The following is a 17,847-nucleotide window of genomic DNA, read 5'->3' as shown; positions in this document are numbered from 1 at the left end:
TTTACAAGACACATTATTCATTCACCCACAGATGGTACTTAACTTGCATATGGATTCCTGATCCCCTGAGATAAAGCTGAAGCACTGCAGGAAATCTCAGCCCAAAGGTTAACCAAAAACCAAAACCAAATCTGTTGCCATGGAGTCAATTCCGACTTATAATGACTCAATAAGACAGAGGGGACCTGCCCCATAGGGGTTCCAAGGCTGCCACATCTTTCTCCCCAGGAGTGGCTGGTGGCCTTCCGTTAGCAGCCAAGCACTTAACCACTATGACACCAGGGCTCCTCACCCAATGGTTAGGAACCACAATTACAGAGTAAATGCCAAAGAGGTTCAGAAAGAAGAAAACAACGGAAACTGCACTAGTAGGAAGGTTGTCACGGTGTTAGGCAGGTAGGTAGGGATTCTCACAGAAACCGAAGAACAGACTTTAGGGAGGAAAAAAAAAAAAAAAGGAAGCATACAAATGAGAAAATGTAGAGGTGAGGAGGGAGAGCATTACCAAATAAGAGTTTGGACCAGGACTAGACTGTAGGCTCTGGACCTCCTTGCCTGTTCCTACCACCAGAGCTGACACCTAAGTGCCTCCCACATGAAGTCCTGATATGCATTCTCTCATTCGAACCTCACTAAAAATACTTACCTAATAAGTAAGTGGCCCTGATTTCATCAAGCACAACACTGTGTTGAGATCTAGATTTTGCCATCTTAAAAATTAAAAGAAAAAAAAAGCCTTCCCTTGACCTCATAGCTGTCCTGTGGCTATCACCCTCCAGTCTTCACAGTCAAACCTGTAGGAAGTCATGTATCTATGTCTCCATTCCACGCCTCCCATTCATCATTCATCTCCAAACCCACTCCAGTCTCATTTCCACTTCTACCACCCCAACAAAACCGCTCTTTCCAAAAGCAACACCAGATAACTCGGCTCTCATCATCAGCTCTTTACAATACTGAAACACTCAACAGGCCCCGCCCTGAAACACGCTGACTTCTGTACACCACAGTCTCAGGCAAGCCTTCCTTCCACTTCTCTAGCCGCTCCTGCGCAGTCTGCTCCATCCTCCTCTCCCCAACCGTCAAATGCTGGCACTCCCTCCGGGTTTGCTGCTGGACCCTCTTCTCTCTGTACTGTCTCCCTAGGTGACCACATTCATCTCCAAGGCTTTAAATACCACTGATAATTTCCCAATTATCTTTCTAGTTCTGAGGTCCAGACTGCATATCCATATTTCCATTTCACAGTTCCGCTTGGATGTTTCATACCCCGTATGCTAATTTTTAAACTTTCCTCTCAGCTTTGCTCCTTCTCCAGGCTTCCCCCATCCACCACACTGCTCACACTAGAAACCTCACGGTCACCTGCCAGCTGCCGCTCTACTGCGCCCTCCACACCCAATCCCTCAGTGAATCCTGACAATCTACCTCCTAAGTAACTCTCCAACCCATTCACTTCTGGCCATCTCCATTGCCATCAGCCCTAGACTAAGCAACCCGTGCCTTCACCTGGATAAGGTGAGAATCTTTCAGGGGGTCTCCCTCCCACACACTCTTACTTCTCTCAATTTCATTTCCACAAAGTGGGCAGAGTGTAGAACATAAACAGAAATCTGATCTCATCATTCCTTTACTTAAAATTTTTTAATAGTTTCTCTTAGGGTGAATTTCAAAATCCGCCACATGCACTATAAGGCCTCAAAGGATTTGGTCTCACCAGCTTCCCCTACCTAGCCCTCCTCCTCTCCCCCTCGTTCATTTCATGCTGCAGCCAACCTGGCCTGCCCTTTACCCCTCAACATGCCAAGTTCTCTTCTGCCTCGTGCATGCTGCCTCTCTCCCGTTTCACCTGGCCAACTCCTTATTCTGCAGCTCAGTCTCAACGGTCCTTCCTCAAGAAGGCCATTCCTCGCGATAACACCAGTCTCCAAATTAAGTCCTTTATTCCATATTCAGAAGAAATGCAACCAGAATGCTCCTTAGAAGCCAGGATGGAGACTACAGCTCATTTACTTTGGATGTATCATTAGTAAAGAACAATTGCTAGAAAAGTACATTATGTTTGGTAAAGCAGCAGGTCAGCCAAGAGGAGGAAAACCCTCAGTGAGATGGATTTACACAACAGCCTCAAAAATGGGCTCAAACATATCAAAGATCATGGAGATGGCACAGGACCTGGCAACACTGCGTTGTTATATACAAGGTCGCTGTGAGTCAGCATCGACTCAATGATAACTAACAACAAAGACAGCCCCTATACAGTTGCTCTTCACAGCACTTTTCACAGTTGTAATTACATGGTTATCTATGTGACTTGTTGAATACCTGCCTCATACACTAAAGTGCAAACTCCGTAAGAACAGGAGCTACGTTGTTTTGTTTGCCACTGTACCCCAGCCACTAGCACGATGTCTGACACAGAGCCTGTTGTTATTAGGTGCTGTCAAGTCGGTTCTGACTCATAGAGACCCTAAGCAAAACAGAACAAAATACTTCTCAGTCCTGTGCTACGCTTAAGCCCATTATTGCTGCCGCTGTGTCAATCCATCTCCTAGAGGGTCTTCCTCTTTTGCACTGACCCTCTACTTTAACAACCACGATGTCCTTCTCCAGGGACTAGTCCCTCCTGATAACATGTCCAAAGTATGTGAGACGTAGTCCCACCATCTTTGCCTTCTAAGGAGAATTATTCTGGCTGTACTTCTTCCAAGACAGATTTGTTTGCCCTTTTGGCAGTCCATGGTATATTAAATATTCTTCCCCAATACCACAACTCAAAGGTGTCAATTCTTCAGTCTTCCTTATCCGCAGTCCAGCTTTTGCATGCATACATATGAGGCGACTGAAAACTCCATGGTTTGGGTCAGGCACACCATAGTCCTTACAGTCACACCTTTGCTTTTTAACACTTTAAAGAGGTCTTTTGCAGATTTCCCCGTTGCAATATGTCTTTTGATTTCCTGACTACTGCTTCCATGGGTGTTGATTGTAGACACAAGTAAAATGAAATCCTTGATAACTTCAATCTTTTCTCTGTTTATCATGATCTTCAGCTTACTGGTCCAGTTGTGAGCATTTTTATTTTCTTTATGTTGAGGTATAATCCATACTGAAGGCTGTGATCTTTGATCTTCATCAGTCCTCTTCATTTTCAGCAAGCAAGGTTGTGTCATCTGCATAACACAGGTTGTTAATGGGTCTCCTTCCAGTCCTGATGCCCCGTTCTTCTTCATATCGTCCTGCTTCTAGAGTTATTTGCTCAGCATACAGAACTAAGTATGGTGAAAGGATACAACTCTGACACACACCTTTCCTGACTTTAAACCACGCAGTATCTATCCCCTTGTTCTGTTTGAATGACTGCCTCTTGGTCTGTGTACAGGCTCCTCATGAACTGCGGTGAGATTAATTACTTGTGTGTGAGGCCTTTCTAGCCATGGTCTTGTAACTCTCACTCAGGTAATTGTGTGATAATTGTGGCCCACGGAGCGGATTGGTCAGTTTTGCCTTAAAAGAGCTAATTCCAGGGCAAAGAGGAGGAGCCCACCATGAGCAAGGAAGGAGAGACTAACAGGAGAGACCCAGCAGCAGGGACCTGGCAACAGGAGACAGCGTGGTGGGCTTCCCCGTCCACAAAGAGAGAAAGCTGAGTGCCTTTGGGCAGAGACTGAGGGCCAGGGAGAGGCTGTCCTGATGGGAGAACTGTATCCTGAGTGTCCCTGAGCCTGAATTGTAACTGTTATGTCCCTAACAAACGCCATAATTGTGAGTATGGTCTCTGAGTTCCGTGTGGCCAGTGCTGTGGGAGGGACGACTGGTATCGGAATTGATAGAGATGGCAGAGATAGGAGGCTTGTCTGGCCTCTACCTCATGGGAGTCATCCTTGCACAGTTGATCTTGGTTCTCATTCCCCCTTGTGGGGCTGGAGGAGGTCACACACTGCCCCCAAGCCATTTTTACATGAGCACAATTAAGTGTTCTGGCATTCCCATCCTTCACAATGTTATCCATAATTTGCTATCATCACACAGTCAAATGCCTTTGGGTAGTCAATAAAACACAGGAAAACATCTTTCTGGTATTCTCTACTTGTAGCCAGGGTCCATCTGACATCAGCAGTGATATCGCTGGTTCCATATCCGCTTCTGAACCCAGCTTGATTTTCTGGCCGTTTCCTGCCGATGTCCTGTTGCAGCCACTTCTGAATGACCTTCAGCAACGTTTTACTTGTGTGTGATATTAATGATAAAAAAAAAAAAAAAAACTAGTTATTGTTCAGTAATTTCCGCATTCAGTTGGATCAGCTTTCTTTGGGATAAATATTGATGCTTACGTGTTCCACTTCATTTTTGACGACTTTCAATTTTCCTAGATTCATACTTCATATGTTCCACATTCTGATTGTTAATGGATGTTTGCAGCTGTTTCTTCTCATTTTGAGTCGTGCCACATCAGCAAATGAAGGTCCTGAAAGCTTGGCTCCATCCTTGTCATTAAGGTCAATTCTACTTTGAGGAAGCAGCTCTTCCCCAGTCGTATTTTAAGTGCCTTCCAACCTGGGGGGCTCATTTTCTGGCACTGTATCAGACAATGTTCCGCTGCTATTCATAAAGTTTTCACTGGCTAATTCTTCTCAGAAGTAGGCTCTCGGGTCCTTCTTCCTAACCTGTCTTAGGCTACAAGCTCAGCCGAAACCTGTCCTCCATGAGTGACCCTGCTAATATTTGAATACCTGTGGCACAGCTTCCAGCATCACAGCAACACGCAAGCCCCCACAGTACAGCAAACTGACGGACATGTGGGGGTGAATATATTTTATATATTTAAAAAATAACTAGCTAAAATATCTTTTAAATAAAATCAGATATCAAATGTGCAGTACCACCAGACTGCTGAGTTTACAATATTTAGTAACATTTACTTTTAGGGGTATATATTCCATATAAAAATCAAAACACCGTACTTAAAACTCCTCCCTCGGATTTATGTCAAAACCAGTTATCCACCTAACATCATGCAGTAAGTCCTCACTCTGATAACCATCTACTGCCCAGCACTCAAAAACTAAAATCTCAGTTGGAGTTTTTCTCCATAAGGGCAGACTTAAGGAGGTGGGATTTTATCAAATATACAGTATACTATGAATATTTCAGTTGAAGCAACATTGTTTTTTTCTAACCTCTTGCAGAAATCCATAGCTCTGGTATTGCTTTCAGGTGTTAAAGAGTTGTAGCTTCAGACAGAAATTTCATGCCTCAGAAACAAAAGGACGTGGGTGGCAAAAATTAAGGAACACTATATGAACACCACATACAGATCAATATTGGCTCTTTAAATACAAAAAATAAACTTGTGGCAACAACAATTTAGTCAAGGCTTAAGGGGAACTAACTGTCAGACCTCTGGGCTTCAGTTTCAACATCAACGAACAAAAGGGAGGCGGGCATAATAACCATGGAAGCAGCAGTCAAGAAATCAAATGATGGGTTCCATCGGGAAAATCTGCTACAAAAGACTTCTTTAAAAAGCAAAGATGTCACTCTGAAGACTAAGGTGCACCTGACCCAAACCATGGTGTTTTCAATCACCTCATATGCATGCGAAAGCTGGACAATGAATAAGGAAGACACAAAAAGAATTGATGCCTTTGAATCTCGGTGTTGGAGAAGAATATTGAATATACCATGGACTGCCAGAAGAAGAAAAAGTCTGTCCTGGAAGAAGTACAGCCACAATGCTCCTTAGAAGTAAGGATGGTGAGACTTTGTCTCACATACTTTGGACGTGTTATCAGAGGGACCAATCTCCGGAGAAGGACAACATGCTCGGTAAAGTAGAGGGTCAGCAAAAAAGAGGAAGAACCTCAAAGAAACAGACGGACACAGTGGCTGCAACAACGGGCTCAAACATAACAACGACTGTGAGGATGGTGCAGGACTGGACAGTGTTTCGTTCTGCTCTACACAGGGTTGCTATGAGTCGGAACCGATTCGATGATGCCTAACAACAACAACAACCTGGTAAGATGGTTGTGAGGATGAATGAGGCACTTCAAACAGAGCTTGATTTATATTTTTTAAAATGTTACTTAATATTCTCATCACAAAGATACAAATTTCAAACTGACACACAGTTTTATTCAAGACTTTCAAATGTATTATAATTACTGATAATAGAGCTAGACAAAAAATCCACAAAGAAATATTTCCCTAAAAGAAGGAAAAAAAAAAATTGAAACCTCTCCTTCTCTAGTCCCTGCATGGCGCAAAAGATTTGCACTGGACTACTAACCACAGGTTGGTGGTTTGAACTCGCTCAGCAGCGCCACGGAAGAAAAGGGCTAGCGACCTGCTTCCATGAAGATTACAGACAAGAAAACCCTGTGGATTGCAGTGACCTTGATATCAGACTTTCCAGGAAGCCTGGTAGCTAAGACACCTCAGCTGGGACCAGGAAAGAATGAGGGGATAGTTCAAGCAACACTTAGACACTTACTGAGCACTCTGTAAGCATCAGGCAGCGCGCTGTGCTCTACGGTTACATAGACCACATTCCTGTCTATACAGTGCTCCCGGCCTGGTGCACACTGAGCAGGTGAGGATCTTACTCCTGTTAGTGAGCAGAGACAGTAAAGCAAGTTCAAGACGGCTGACACGCAGAGACAGCGCTCTTCCACTCAAACAATGCCTTTCAAATGATGTTGACAGTGCTCACAATAAAAAACACATCCTGGAGCACTACCCAGCATACAGATACCCACACTTCTGATCTTTCCTTTTTAATTCTACTCTATTTCACTTTTGAAAAGATGTTTGTCTTAACACATTTCACTGATTTTATGACCCAAAAGTTGGAAAATAAAGCTGTAGAAAATATTTTTCTCTGGGATTCCAAGGGTCAGATATAATTCCCAATAATTAATCTTTCTCCCACACTGAATTTGTATCCCACCCAAAAAAGTAAGACACTATCAAATAATCAAAAAACCAGACGTTGGTACAGTCATGGCTGCTATTTCCTGGGGTGTGGGAGGAAGCTAACCCTTATCTCCACCAGCTTTCCCTAAAGCCACCCCAAGTAAATACCTGATCTAAGGAAAGCAGGGTTTGCTAAATAAGCAGTCCTCTCACACCCAGCCCCCTTCCAAGCAGCCTGTGGTCCATAAATAAGACCTTCACTCTGGAGCTGCCACTTACAATTAGTATTTTAAACTATTTTGTGTACAGAGATTTTAATTATATATGTTTGGATGGAAAACGACTTTATTAAAATAAGTGAATGAAAACAAACCCCAATGTCCTCAAAGTTCTTTGAAGAACTGTGTTCCCCTGACCAGACTTAAGGACAGAAATAGCAGAAAGACCAGAAACTTCCTTTTCCATCTACTGTGCTCACAGGCAGTACTCCAGCTCTCAGAGTGAAAACCAAGTACAGAACGCCCACCCAAGCTGGGGGCTCCCTAGCCTCACCATTCCCCATCCACAGAGCACATGAGAGTTTGGGTTATGTGAGTATTATTAAATCTTTAAGGAACTCATTTTTGTTAAGTTTTCCTCAAATTAATAGACAAATTAATAAAACTTTAATCTTCTTATTTCCTCCAAAAAAAAAAAAAAACTGCTTGGAACTAAAGAAAGGTGTTCTTTGTATAAAAATAAACTGCATTTTTTTCTAAAAAAGAGAGAAAGCCATTCTTAGTATTTATGTATTGGCTTTGTTCAACAGAACCTTGTTAAGATCGAAATGCTCTACATCTCAGCTGTCCAATACAGTAGCCATGGCCACAAGTGGCCAGTGAGCACTTGAAATGTGGCTGGTACAAATCCACTGAATTTTCCATTTTATTTCATCTCATTAAGCCACATTTAGCTAGAGGCTACCAAGAGACAGGGTAGGTTAGACAAGCACCTGAATTCCTTAGCAGCAAAGCTGAGTAATTACCTTAGACTGAATGCCACAATTTGAAAGACTCACATTTTATACTAATATTTACTATTCAGCTTACCCACTGCTGTAGAATAGGTTCCGACTCATAGCGACCCTATACGGCAGAGTAGAACTGCCCGCAGGGTTTCCAAGGAGCGCCTGGCGGATTCGAACTGCCAACCTTTTGGTTAGCAGCCGAGCTCTTAACCACTGTGAGCCGGGGCTCCAATCAATATTCAGCTTACTAATTAATTTCTAAGGTTAGTAAGAGTTTGCCAGAAGTAGTTTTTCAACAAAGTTTAGACAATTTTTATTCTAAAACATGAAAACACTAGGTCTACTGAACACAGTTCCTTTGGCAACATTCAATTTTCCATCTGTGAAACTAAGCACACAGAAAGGGAAAAACCAAAAGAAAACTAGCCCATTCTCCTCAACACAAAGGGAAGAAATGAAATGGATAATCCACAAAAGGCTCATATAACCCCTAGATTCTTTATGGTACATACTGTCCAACCCGTTTCTGTTTGCTTCTTTAAACCCAGCCGTGGCTTTCAACGAATTTCATTTCTACATCTGTCTGACCTCTACTATGATCAGGCCATGACCACACACTCGAGAATCAAGTATTCTACCTATGGAAAAAACATTTAAAACATATACACTCAAGAATTCTATAGTTAAATGAGACAGACTGATCAAATTGTCAAAGCGCAATAGCCTGAGGACGGGCAGATACTTCAGAAAGACTAAAATATGCCGATCACACCAAGACCACTTCCGAACAGGTGGCTGAAGAAACTGCACAATTCTAGAGTCAGCAAGGAAGAGACACCCCAAGAAAATACGCCTGAAAATGCAATGCACCATCTGCGGCTCAAGGAGCACCATTCAACTCTTGAGTGTCAAGGTCAAGGAGGAATTATTTTTCAGCTTCTCATCAGGTGAACACTTATACCACATACACAAGCACAACATTTTGGTAATTTCACTGTTTACGTAGAATGAACTTCTAAAGCCTAAATATATATACATAAATACTATAACCCCATTTAAAACAAGCAAACCTAAATGTACTGTAAAAAACATAAAGCTGCTAGTGCCACGGAACATATCTGGGGAAGCTCAAACTACACCGAGCAAAGCAACTCTAAGACAGCAGTGCAATTCAGGTAAGAATTCAGCACCACAGACCAGAACTTCATTTTTTGCTCCACCATTGCTCCTGTTGCCGAGGCTCACCTACTGTGCCCAACGAGCACTGGGATTTTTGACAAGACGCATGACGAGGAAGCAATACATATACTATCCCAGGGGCTTCAGCTCTTGCAGAGCAAGAAACGGTACTGCTGGAAGGAGAAAAGGCCTCACTCATCTGGAGCAACTGAAAGCATTGTGACGAAGCAAGAGTCTGTCACACTCCATGAAAGCTGTGTGCTGCCAGTCCTCTTCTCGTGTGTGTGGATAAAATCTGCAGATGGACCCTCCGCAGGAAAGAGGAAGACTCAGAATTTTAAATGCGGAGCTGCCCTGCTGTTCACCCCAGAAAGTACCCTCCTCACCCTTCCAGGCCATGAACTACAGACCCTACTGGCTGCTGTATCTGCAGCATGATCTCTAAGGAGCCTACCAGTTACAAAATTCTATGACAAAAGCCTCCACATCTAAGATAAGTGGTAGAAACCTCAATGCTTTTTTCATTACCTTAATTACTAGCGGAAAAAGTCAGGTAAATGCAATACAGAGTTTTCACAGCAAAGGTACAAGTTCTCAAAGCGCATGATGTTTAGCAACAGAAAATAAACACTACTTCTCAGTTAGTTTTACGGAAATCCAATTCAAAACAGCATTACCCGTTTTCCAAAATCCAATTTAAAAGCAGAAATAAGGACCTACTTAAATGCACTCCAAAGGTAAATTAGCTTAATCTAAACTTAATTTTTTATATTTAATATTCTAAGACAGATTGATCAGATATAACAGATTCAAGAAACATACATAACAGAAAAGGCCCTGTTTTGCTTGGTTTATGTCGTTAAAACATTACAACACTGTATTAAATGAAAAAAACTTACTATCTTAGCACAAATACAGCTCAGTTGCTTTTCTAAATTCCTAATATTTATGGGCTAAATATTTTATCTTTTCATTTTTATGAGGCCTCAAGTTCTCATTTGTACTGCTCAAGAAGAGCTTCTGCAGAACAGTTTTAATAAACAAATGTCGATCACGTTAAAAAAAATTACTTATGGAATTTACCAACATATAATTATGAAATTACACTTCGGAAAATATCGTGCCTACTAATAAGTTGGAACTGTGAAGAGTAACTCAGTAGGATTATTTTCCATTTATTTTTTCAAGAACCAAAGCCTAAAGCATCTTCGATCCAAGTACAAGGCGTATTTATGTAATCGGTAATCGTGCCTCCTGACTGACTGAAGCCTAGCATTACACATTTTCTCATATGCATCAAACAAAAGTGCTCTCATTCTTACCTGTATATCCAGCATACCATCCCCAAGAAGCCACAATTCCTATAAGCCATTTATACATGAGTCCTTCAATGTACCAGAAGAGCTGCCTGTCCAGCACTCGCAGGGGCTGCAGCACGATCACATAGAAGACGTAGGACGGCAGAGCACACACGTTGTTGGCGACCATCAGGGCAAACCTCAGCAGGGCTCTCACCAGGACCCAGCCCAGCCACGGAGCGTCCTCCAAAGTCACAGCCATTCTCACACCGGACTCCGTCCTGTCCTCCTGGGGCGGAAGCAAAATTCATTTAAAACGGAAAGCGGCTTAAGCACATGTAAATAGTCACCAGCGCAGAAATCGCCTCCAGCATCGAAATAAAAAAAAGAGCCTTCCGGGTGTCGCACCCCGGTGACCCCCTGGGAAATCCCGGAGCGGGACAGAGCGAGGGAGGCGGCGCCGCAGAAGGTCAAGGGAGCGTCGGCTGAGGCCAGGGCGGGTCGCCGTGCGTTTAGGAGACGAACACAGTTCCCACTAGCTGCCCGCTGCCGGCAGCGGCTCCCTGCAGGCCTTAGGGGGACTTTAGGGGGCAGGCCCCCGGCTTCAGCACCCCAGTACCTCCACGCTGGCGACCAGCGCCTGACCAGCCCTTCCCGCTCATCGATTCATTCTTACCAGGGTCCCTCGCATTAGCAAAAAGAGTTACGCTGAAAAATTTCATTTGCGGCTAAAGGGTTTTTGTTTTCCTTTTTAGGAAAAAAGGAGAGGGGCCTAGAAAAGACAGAACGTAAAGAGAGGGAAAAGTGGGGGTAACGGCGAAAGAGGAAGGACAGGGCGGGGGAGGGGAGAGGACCGCGGCGGGGATGCGCAGCGCAGGGTCTCGGCCGGGGAGCCGGGGCGGACGGAGGGCGGCCGGGGAGCCGGAGAGGGCGGCCGGAGAGCCGGGGAGGACGGCCGGGGAGCCGGGGAGGACGAAGGGCGGCCGGGGCCGCGGAGAACGGCGGAGGGCGGCCGGGGAGCCGCGGAGAACGGCGGAGGGCGCCGGGGGGCCGTGGAGGGCGGCCGCGGAGGACGGCGGAGGGCGGAGGGCGGCCGGGGCCGCGGCGCCCTACGCGGGCCTGGAGGGGTCGGGGCGGCCGCGCGCTCACCTCGGCGGCCGGGGCGGCGGGGCCGGGGACGAGCGGCCCGGGGCGCGGCGGGGCGCGGCGGCGGCGGCGGCGGTGTCCCCGGCCGCGGGGTCGCGGTCATGGATGCGGCGGCGGCGGCCGAGGCGGCGCGAGCGGGCGCCCTACTCCCCGGGCCGCTGCCTGCGGATGGACGGACGGCGGGGACTCGGGGGCCGGCCTGTCACCGGGGCGGGTCCTGCGGAGGCGGGCGGACGCCTCACGCCCCCGCCTCCTCCCCGGGCCTCGCGCGCCCTCGTCCCTCAGGCCGCCGCCGCCTCCCCGGCCGCGCGCCGACGCCCCTTCCCCACCCCGGCGCCTCCCCGGGCCCCGCTCCGCCGCCGCCGCCGCCTCGAGGCCTGCACGCGCCGAGCTGGGGTTACCTGGGGCTGGCCGGGCCCCGGCCGGGGCTGCGGGAGCCGGGGCCGCCGGAAGAATGCATGGCCGGCGGCGGGGCCGGCGGAAGGAGGCGGCGAGGCTGCGGCTGAGGCGCGCCCGCGCTCCGTCTCCGGCGGCGCCGAGGCTCGGTCCCCGGGGGCCCGCCGCGCTCGCTGGGGCTGGCGGGAGGGCGGCGGGAAGGAAGCGGCGGGCGCTGGTCCTGCGGCGGAGCCGCCCCCAGAGCGCCCCCTAACGAAGGCGCGGCCGCCGCCGCCCGGCCCGCCCGCTCGCCCCGCCGCCGCCCGCGACCCCGCTCCCGCCGGTCCAGGCCCTCGGGGCCGCCTCGCCGCTAGGCCCAGACCTCGCCAAGCCCGGGACCCAGGAAGGGGCGGCTCGGGAAGGCCGAGGGACGAGTAGGAACCCTCCCACCACACGGGGAGAGCTCTGGCCCCATGGAGACCCCTGAAAAGCCGGCACTGCCGCTCTTCGTTGTCGGGGCTCCCTTGTCCGACCGACCGGCCGCTGCTCAGGCTGCGAGCCGGCTCCCCGAAGACTGAATCTGCCCTTTCGTGATGAAACCCGGTCGCCTCGTGGCTTTTCTTCTGCACCTCTCAGGGTGTAAAGGCTAGGGTTTAACGTCGGCTCATCTCAAGCACCAGGACTCCTGTCCGGAAAACACCTGGAACGTTCATGACGCTTCAATCCCCATCCATCCCTCTTCCCACCTCCCACTCCACCCAAAAAAAGGAGCCCAGTGGGAACGAGTGGTCTGTGCAGAGAGATTGAAACTCGGTGAGTCAAGGTGGTCCATCGGTCGGCCAGGTGCCTGGCATTAAGTGCCCCCAAACGCGCCCACAGGCCTCTTCACTCCTGAGGTTCTGTAGCTGCATTTCTGTTTCAAAGGTTGGATCGCAGGAAGGAAAATAAACAGCCCAATGACTTACACACCTGAACATTCTCAAATGGCCTGCCCAAATTTCAGCTAAACATATATAAACTTGGTTTTCTTTCTTTAATCATGTTTGTAAACGGAGGGAGGGAGGATGCAATTTTTACAGGCCTCCAGTGAACTGCCATGTTTTAGTTAGCATGCCATCTGTTCTGCCTACTGTGAAAAAACTCATCACGGTGTTCGCTTTGGGCCACCAACACTTTATCACTTTTTTAACCTTAGTTCCTCTTTGGTCCACAGGATGTTATAAGATGAAGGAAAGGAAATTCACCTTATACCGTATGAAAGAATATTTCCCATTTCCATTTCTTCTGACTGTGTGGTAATAAAGGAAAGCACAGAACCTGACTGGAAGTATTTGTCAGAGTCTTGTCCATTTATTATTAGTTTTTTATTTATACATGTTATCTGTATATTTTAGTAATACTGTATTTTAAGTGTACAAGGCACAGAAAAGGCACTTTTTATGTCCGAGGGAACTTTGTACATAAATTTAACTGATGTATAATAGTAATAGAAAGTTAGATACGTCACTTCTGCTCCTAGTATTCTGTCTGAAAATTTAGCTTCCAAGGTAAGAAGATCTTTAAATAAATCTTATGAAAAAAATAATATATGTACTATAGATTATTGTTAGAGACGCATGATTATAGTCTTAAGTAACATAGGCGAGGCACTTGGAGAAGCAAGAGTAAACTCCCTTAAGGATTTCATTCTGTTTCATTCACAGTCTATCCCATTCAGCATTCCCCCCATGCTGGGTAAATACTGGCTAACACTTAGACAGAGACAGCCTACCGTGGAATTTACACCTGGTTCCTGGGTCACAAAACTATGGGGCAGTTCTGCTCTGTCCTATCGGGTCACTATGAGTCAGACACAAGGCACACCGGCACCTGATAAGATGTAATCAGTACCAGCCAGCCAGGCCCAGAAAAAGACGAGAGGTCAGGCAGGACCTCCAACAGATCTCAAACACTGTACAAAAACATCACTTGGGATGTCTACTGAAACACAGATTCTTGTGCCTCATTCCAGAAAATTTTAATACTGTAGGTCCAGAAGGGCCTGGGCACCTGCTTTTTAAAATCATGTCATAAGTGATTCCTATGCAGGAAGCGTGCAGACGTTGCTTTACGAAATCCTGACTGTTATGGATTGAACTGTGTCCCCCCAAAATGTGTGTCAACTTGGCTAGGCCACAATTCGAAGTATTATGTGATTGTCCACCATTTTGTGATCTGAAGTGATTTTCCTATGTGTTGTAAAGCCTCACCTTTATGATGTTAATGACGTAGGATTAGAGGCAGTTATGTTAATGAGGCAGGACTCAATCTACAAGATTAGGTTGTGTCTTAAACCAATCTCTTTGAGATATAAAAGAGAGAAGTGAGGAGAGAGACATGGGGACATTATACCACTAAGAAATAAAAGCCAGGGAGAATAGCGAGTCCTTTGGACTCGGGGTCCCTGTCAGGAGAATCTCCTAAACCAGGAGAGACTGAAGACAAGTACCTTCCCACAGAGCCAACAGAGAGAGAAAGCCATCCCCTGGATCTGGCACCCTGAATTCGGACTTCTAGCCTCCTAGGCTGTGAGGGAATAAATTTCTCTTTGTAAAAGCTTTCGACTCGTGGTAGTTCTGTTATAACAGCACTAGGTAACTAAGACACTGACTTACAGGTATCCTGAGATCTGAAAATCCTTTTCACCTTTTCTAGACCCTTCATGATGTCAAATCATTTGATCATATCTGTTCTCATCCTTCTACTTTTCGACAAAGCATTAATCTGCCATGTTAGTAGCTCATCATATGGAAACCCTAATCTCTCTGGTCATTTTAGCTGTCCTCCTCTTGACTGGCTCCAAATTCATTAGACTTTTCTTGAAGCTCGACAAATGGCATGACTCGATGTTCGAGGTGTAGGTAGGTCCTGGTCTTACGCCCAGCATGGAGGAGAGAGGTTGTCTTAACTTTCTTGACCACAGTGGCCCATTCAATTTTAAGACAATTCAGCAGCTACAATAGGTAAGAAACTGCACTGATTTCTTCAGGGAACAATTTCAGATAATGCTTATATTTATTCCTTGTATTTCAGAGTTCGTCTTAGATACATATTTTGCATTCTTTTGCCTTACATGTAATACCTTCCTTTGCCTCTATGAAAACTTCTCCCCCCTGCTACCTTTCAACCCACTTTGGCAACTCTATGAGATTTATCTGTAGCTTATCTTCACAGGTGTGTAAATGCTTTGAATGACTTAACAGGAAGGCTGGCACAGCCAGTTCTTCGAGGTGGACACAGATCTTTCGAAAACAAGGATCTTCTCCTAATTATCTTCTAATTAGCTTTTAGTCCCCTGTCCTCCTACTTCAGAGCCATGTTTATAAAAACACAAACATTAAATCAAGAATTCAGAGCCTTCACCCATGGAACAAAACAAGACTAAAGGGGCACACTAGCCCTGGGGCAGGGACTGGAAGGCAGGAGGAAACAGGAAAGCTGGTAATATGGAACCCAGGGTTGAGAAGGGAGAGTGTTGACATATCATGGGGTTGTTAACCAATGTCATAGAACAATGTGTGTACTAACTGATGAGAAACTAGTTTGTTCTTTAACCCTTCATCTAAAGCACAATAAAAATTAATAATTAATTTAATTCCTTCATTGGAAAAAAAAATAATTCAAAGTTTTCATATACACCCCAGTGGAGGAAAAAGGAAAACAAACAGACCCCACCCTATAGCCACAGGCCTTGTAGGTTCCATTTCAAAAGCCCACATATGAGAGAATGGTTCTTTGAAAGAGAAATAGGACTTCTCACGTTTCCTTGAGTCTCCAGACATTTGAAAACAATCTAACCACAAACACCTTAGAAAGTTTCATTCCACCCATCTGGTCCACATGCACACAACAGATTAGTTTATAACCACGGAGGGACTCCCTTGGGCAGAAAGATCCCCCTGAGTCCTCTCTTTTTCTTAGTGGCAATTATAAAAACGTTTCACCTACCTGTACAGGTTTCTGCACTAAAGTGCCAGTGAACACGGTATTTCCTCTCAAGGGGAAACCCTGCCGGTAGTTTTGTGGATGTGCAATGACTTGGCACAGGCCCACCACATCCCTAAGAAACAGTCACAGCCTAGAAATTAGCACCCCAAGAGAGTCATACGTTCTGACTCGTGGTCAGCTCTGACTTCAAGCAAAAAAGGAAATTATGCATAGAGATGTTTTCTTCTGTATCTAATCATTTTATATAAAATGTATTAAGACTTATAACCTTAAAATTTTTTAGACAAGGTAGGTTGAATCATCAAGGCTCGACTGCACCTTTATTTAAACCATTTTAGCAACTCTTTATTAACAGGATTGGCCTAAACAATATTCTGAAGTAAACAATCCTGCCTTTTTTTCTGTGCTCCATTCCTCTTTCACTAATTTCCCCTTTCCCCTCTTAAGGTTAAAATGATCCCTAGTTTCCCAAGGGCCCTGAAGACTCCACCTAAGAACCCCAACAGACAACACCCTAGGCCAGAACATTCTTTTCTCACCAGTCCAACACTGCATTTCCTGCACTCAGGTCTACCCTCCCTGCCTAGAGTAGTAAACTAATCCATGTCCAGGTGCTTATGGCTAAAAATTTCCTCCTCCCAGAGTATAAGCATTTTATAAAGGAAGTCCTAAAGGCCCACAGCCTTACTGCATTTCTGTTAGTAAATTTTCAGGTACTGTACTGTAGTGCTCCTCCGCTCACAAAACCTACAAAGTCATAGTACACCAATGAATCAGACAAGTTCAGATATAAAATTGTAAAGTCTGTTCCTAACATAAGAACCAAACTAATGGCATGTTATTGCTGATTAATAATACTAATCATTGTTGTTTAGGTGCCATCGAGTTGGCTCCGATCTCATAGTGACCCCATGCACCACAGAACAAAACACTGCCTGGTCCTGCGCCATGCTCACCATCATTGTTATGCTTGAGCCCATTGTTGCAGCCACCGTGTCAATCCATCTCTTTGAGGGCCTTCCTCTTTTTCCCTGATCCTCTACTTTACCAAGGATGATGTCCTTCTCCAGGGACTCGACGTGTCCAAAGTATGTAAGATGCAGTTTCACCATCCTCGCTTATAAGGGGGATTCCGATTGTACTTCTCCCAAGACAGATTTGTTCCTTCTTTTGGCAGTCCATGGTATATTCAATATTTTTCACCAACACCACAATTCAAAGGCGTCAGTTCTTCTTTGGCCTTGCTTATTCGTTGTCCAGCTTTCGCATGCATGCAACGTGATTGAAAATACCATGGCATGGGTCAGGCACACCTTAGTCTTCAAGGAGACATCTCTGATTTTCAAAACTTTACAGAGGTCCTTTGCAGCAGATTTGCCCAATGCGACGCGTCTTTTGATTTCTTGACTGCTGCTTCCATGGTTGTTGATTGTGGATCCAAGTAAAATGAAATCTTTGACAACTTCAATCTTTTCTCCGCTTATCATGATGTTGCTTATTGACCCAGTTGTGAAGATGCTTTCTTTATGTTGAGGTGTAATCCATACTGAAGGCTGTGGTCTTTGGTCCTCATCAGCAAATGCTTCAAGTTCTCTTCACTTTCAACAAGCAAAGCTGTGTCATCTGCATAACACAGGTTGTTAATGAGTCCTTCTCCAGTCCTGATGCCCCATTCTTCTTCATATAGTCCACCCCCCCCCCCTCGCCAAACTCACTGTCCTCGAGTACATTCCAACTCACAGCAACCCTATAGGATGAAGTAGAACTGCCCCACAGAGTTTCCAAGCAGCGCCTGGTGGATTCAAATTGCCAAACTCTTGGTTAGCAGTTGTAGCACTTAACCACTACGGCACCAGGGTTTCCTCATATAGTCCAGCTTCTCTAATTATTTGCTCAGCATACAGATTGAATAGGTATGGTGAAAGGATACAACCCTGA

At 45.8% G+C, this 17,847-nt stretch overlaps 1 protein-coding gene across 4 annotated transcripts in view; it reads right to left on the bottom strand.

Annotated features, from left to right (window-relative positions):
- The window catches only part of LPGAT1 (lysophosphatidylglycerol acyltransferase 1), a 106,626-nt gene extending 94,578 nt beyond the window's left edge, over positions 1–12,048 (bottom strand). For 3 of the 4 annotated variants that reach the window (XM_064276942.1, XM_064276944.1, XM_064276945.1), the window contains exons 1-2: positions 11,551–11,639; positions 10,426–10,690 (exon numbers count right to left, since the gene is read on the bottom strand). In XM_064276942.1, the coding sequence (XP_064133012.1) occupies positions 10,426–10,663 (238 nt within the window). In that variant the 5' untranslated portion in view covers positions 10,664–10,690; positions 11,551–11,639. Of the gene's footprint in view, positions 1–10,425; positions 10,691–11,550; positions 11,640–11,948 lie in introns of those variants that run through there. The other variant, XM_064276943.1, reaches the window with a different exon arrangement.
- Between the last annotated feature and the right edge of the window lie 5,799 nt (positions 12,049–17,847).

The sequence above is a fragment of the Loxodonta africana genome, chromosome 25 (genome assembly GCF_030014295.1).
Source record: "Loxodonta africana isolate mLoxAfr1 chromosome 25, mLoxAfr1.hap2, whole genome shotgun sequence".
NCBI classification, from domain to species: Eukaryota; Metazoa; Chordata; class Mammalia; order Proboscidea; family Elephantidae; genus Loxodonta; species Loxodonta africana.
The sequence above is the reverse complement of the archived record's forward strand: the minus strand, read 5'-3'. Positions and strand labels throughout refer to the sequence as shown.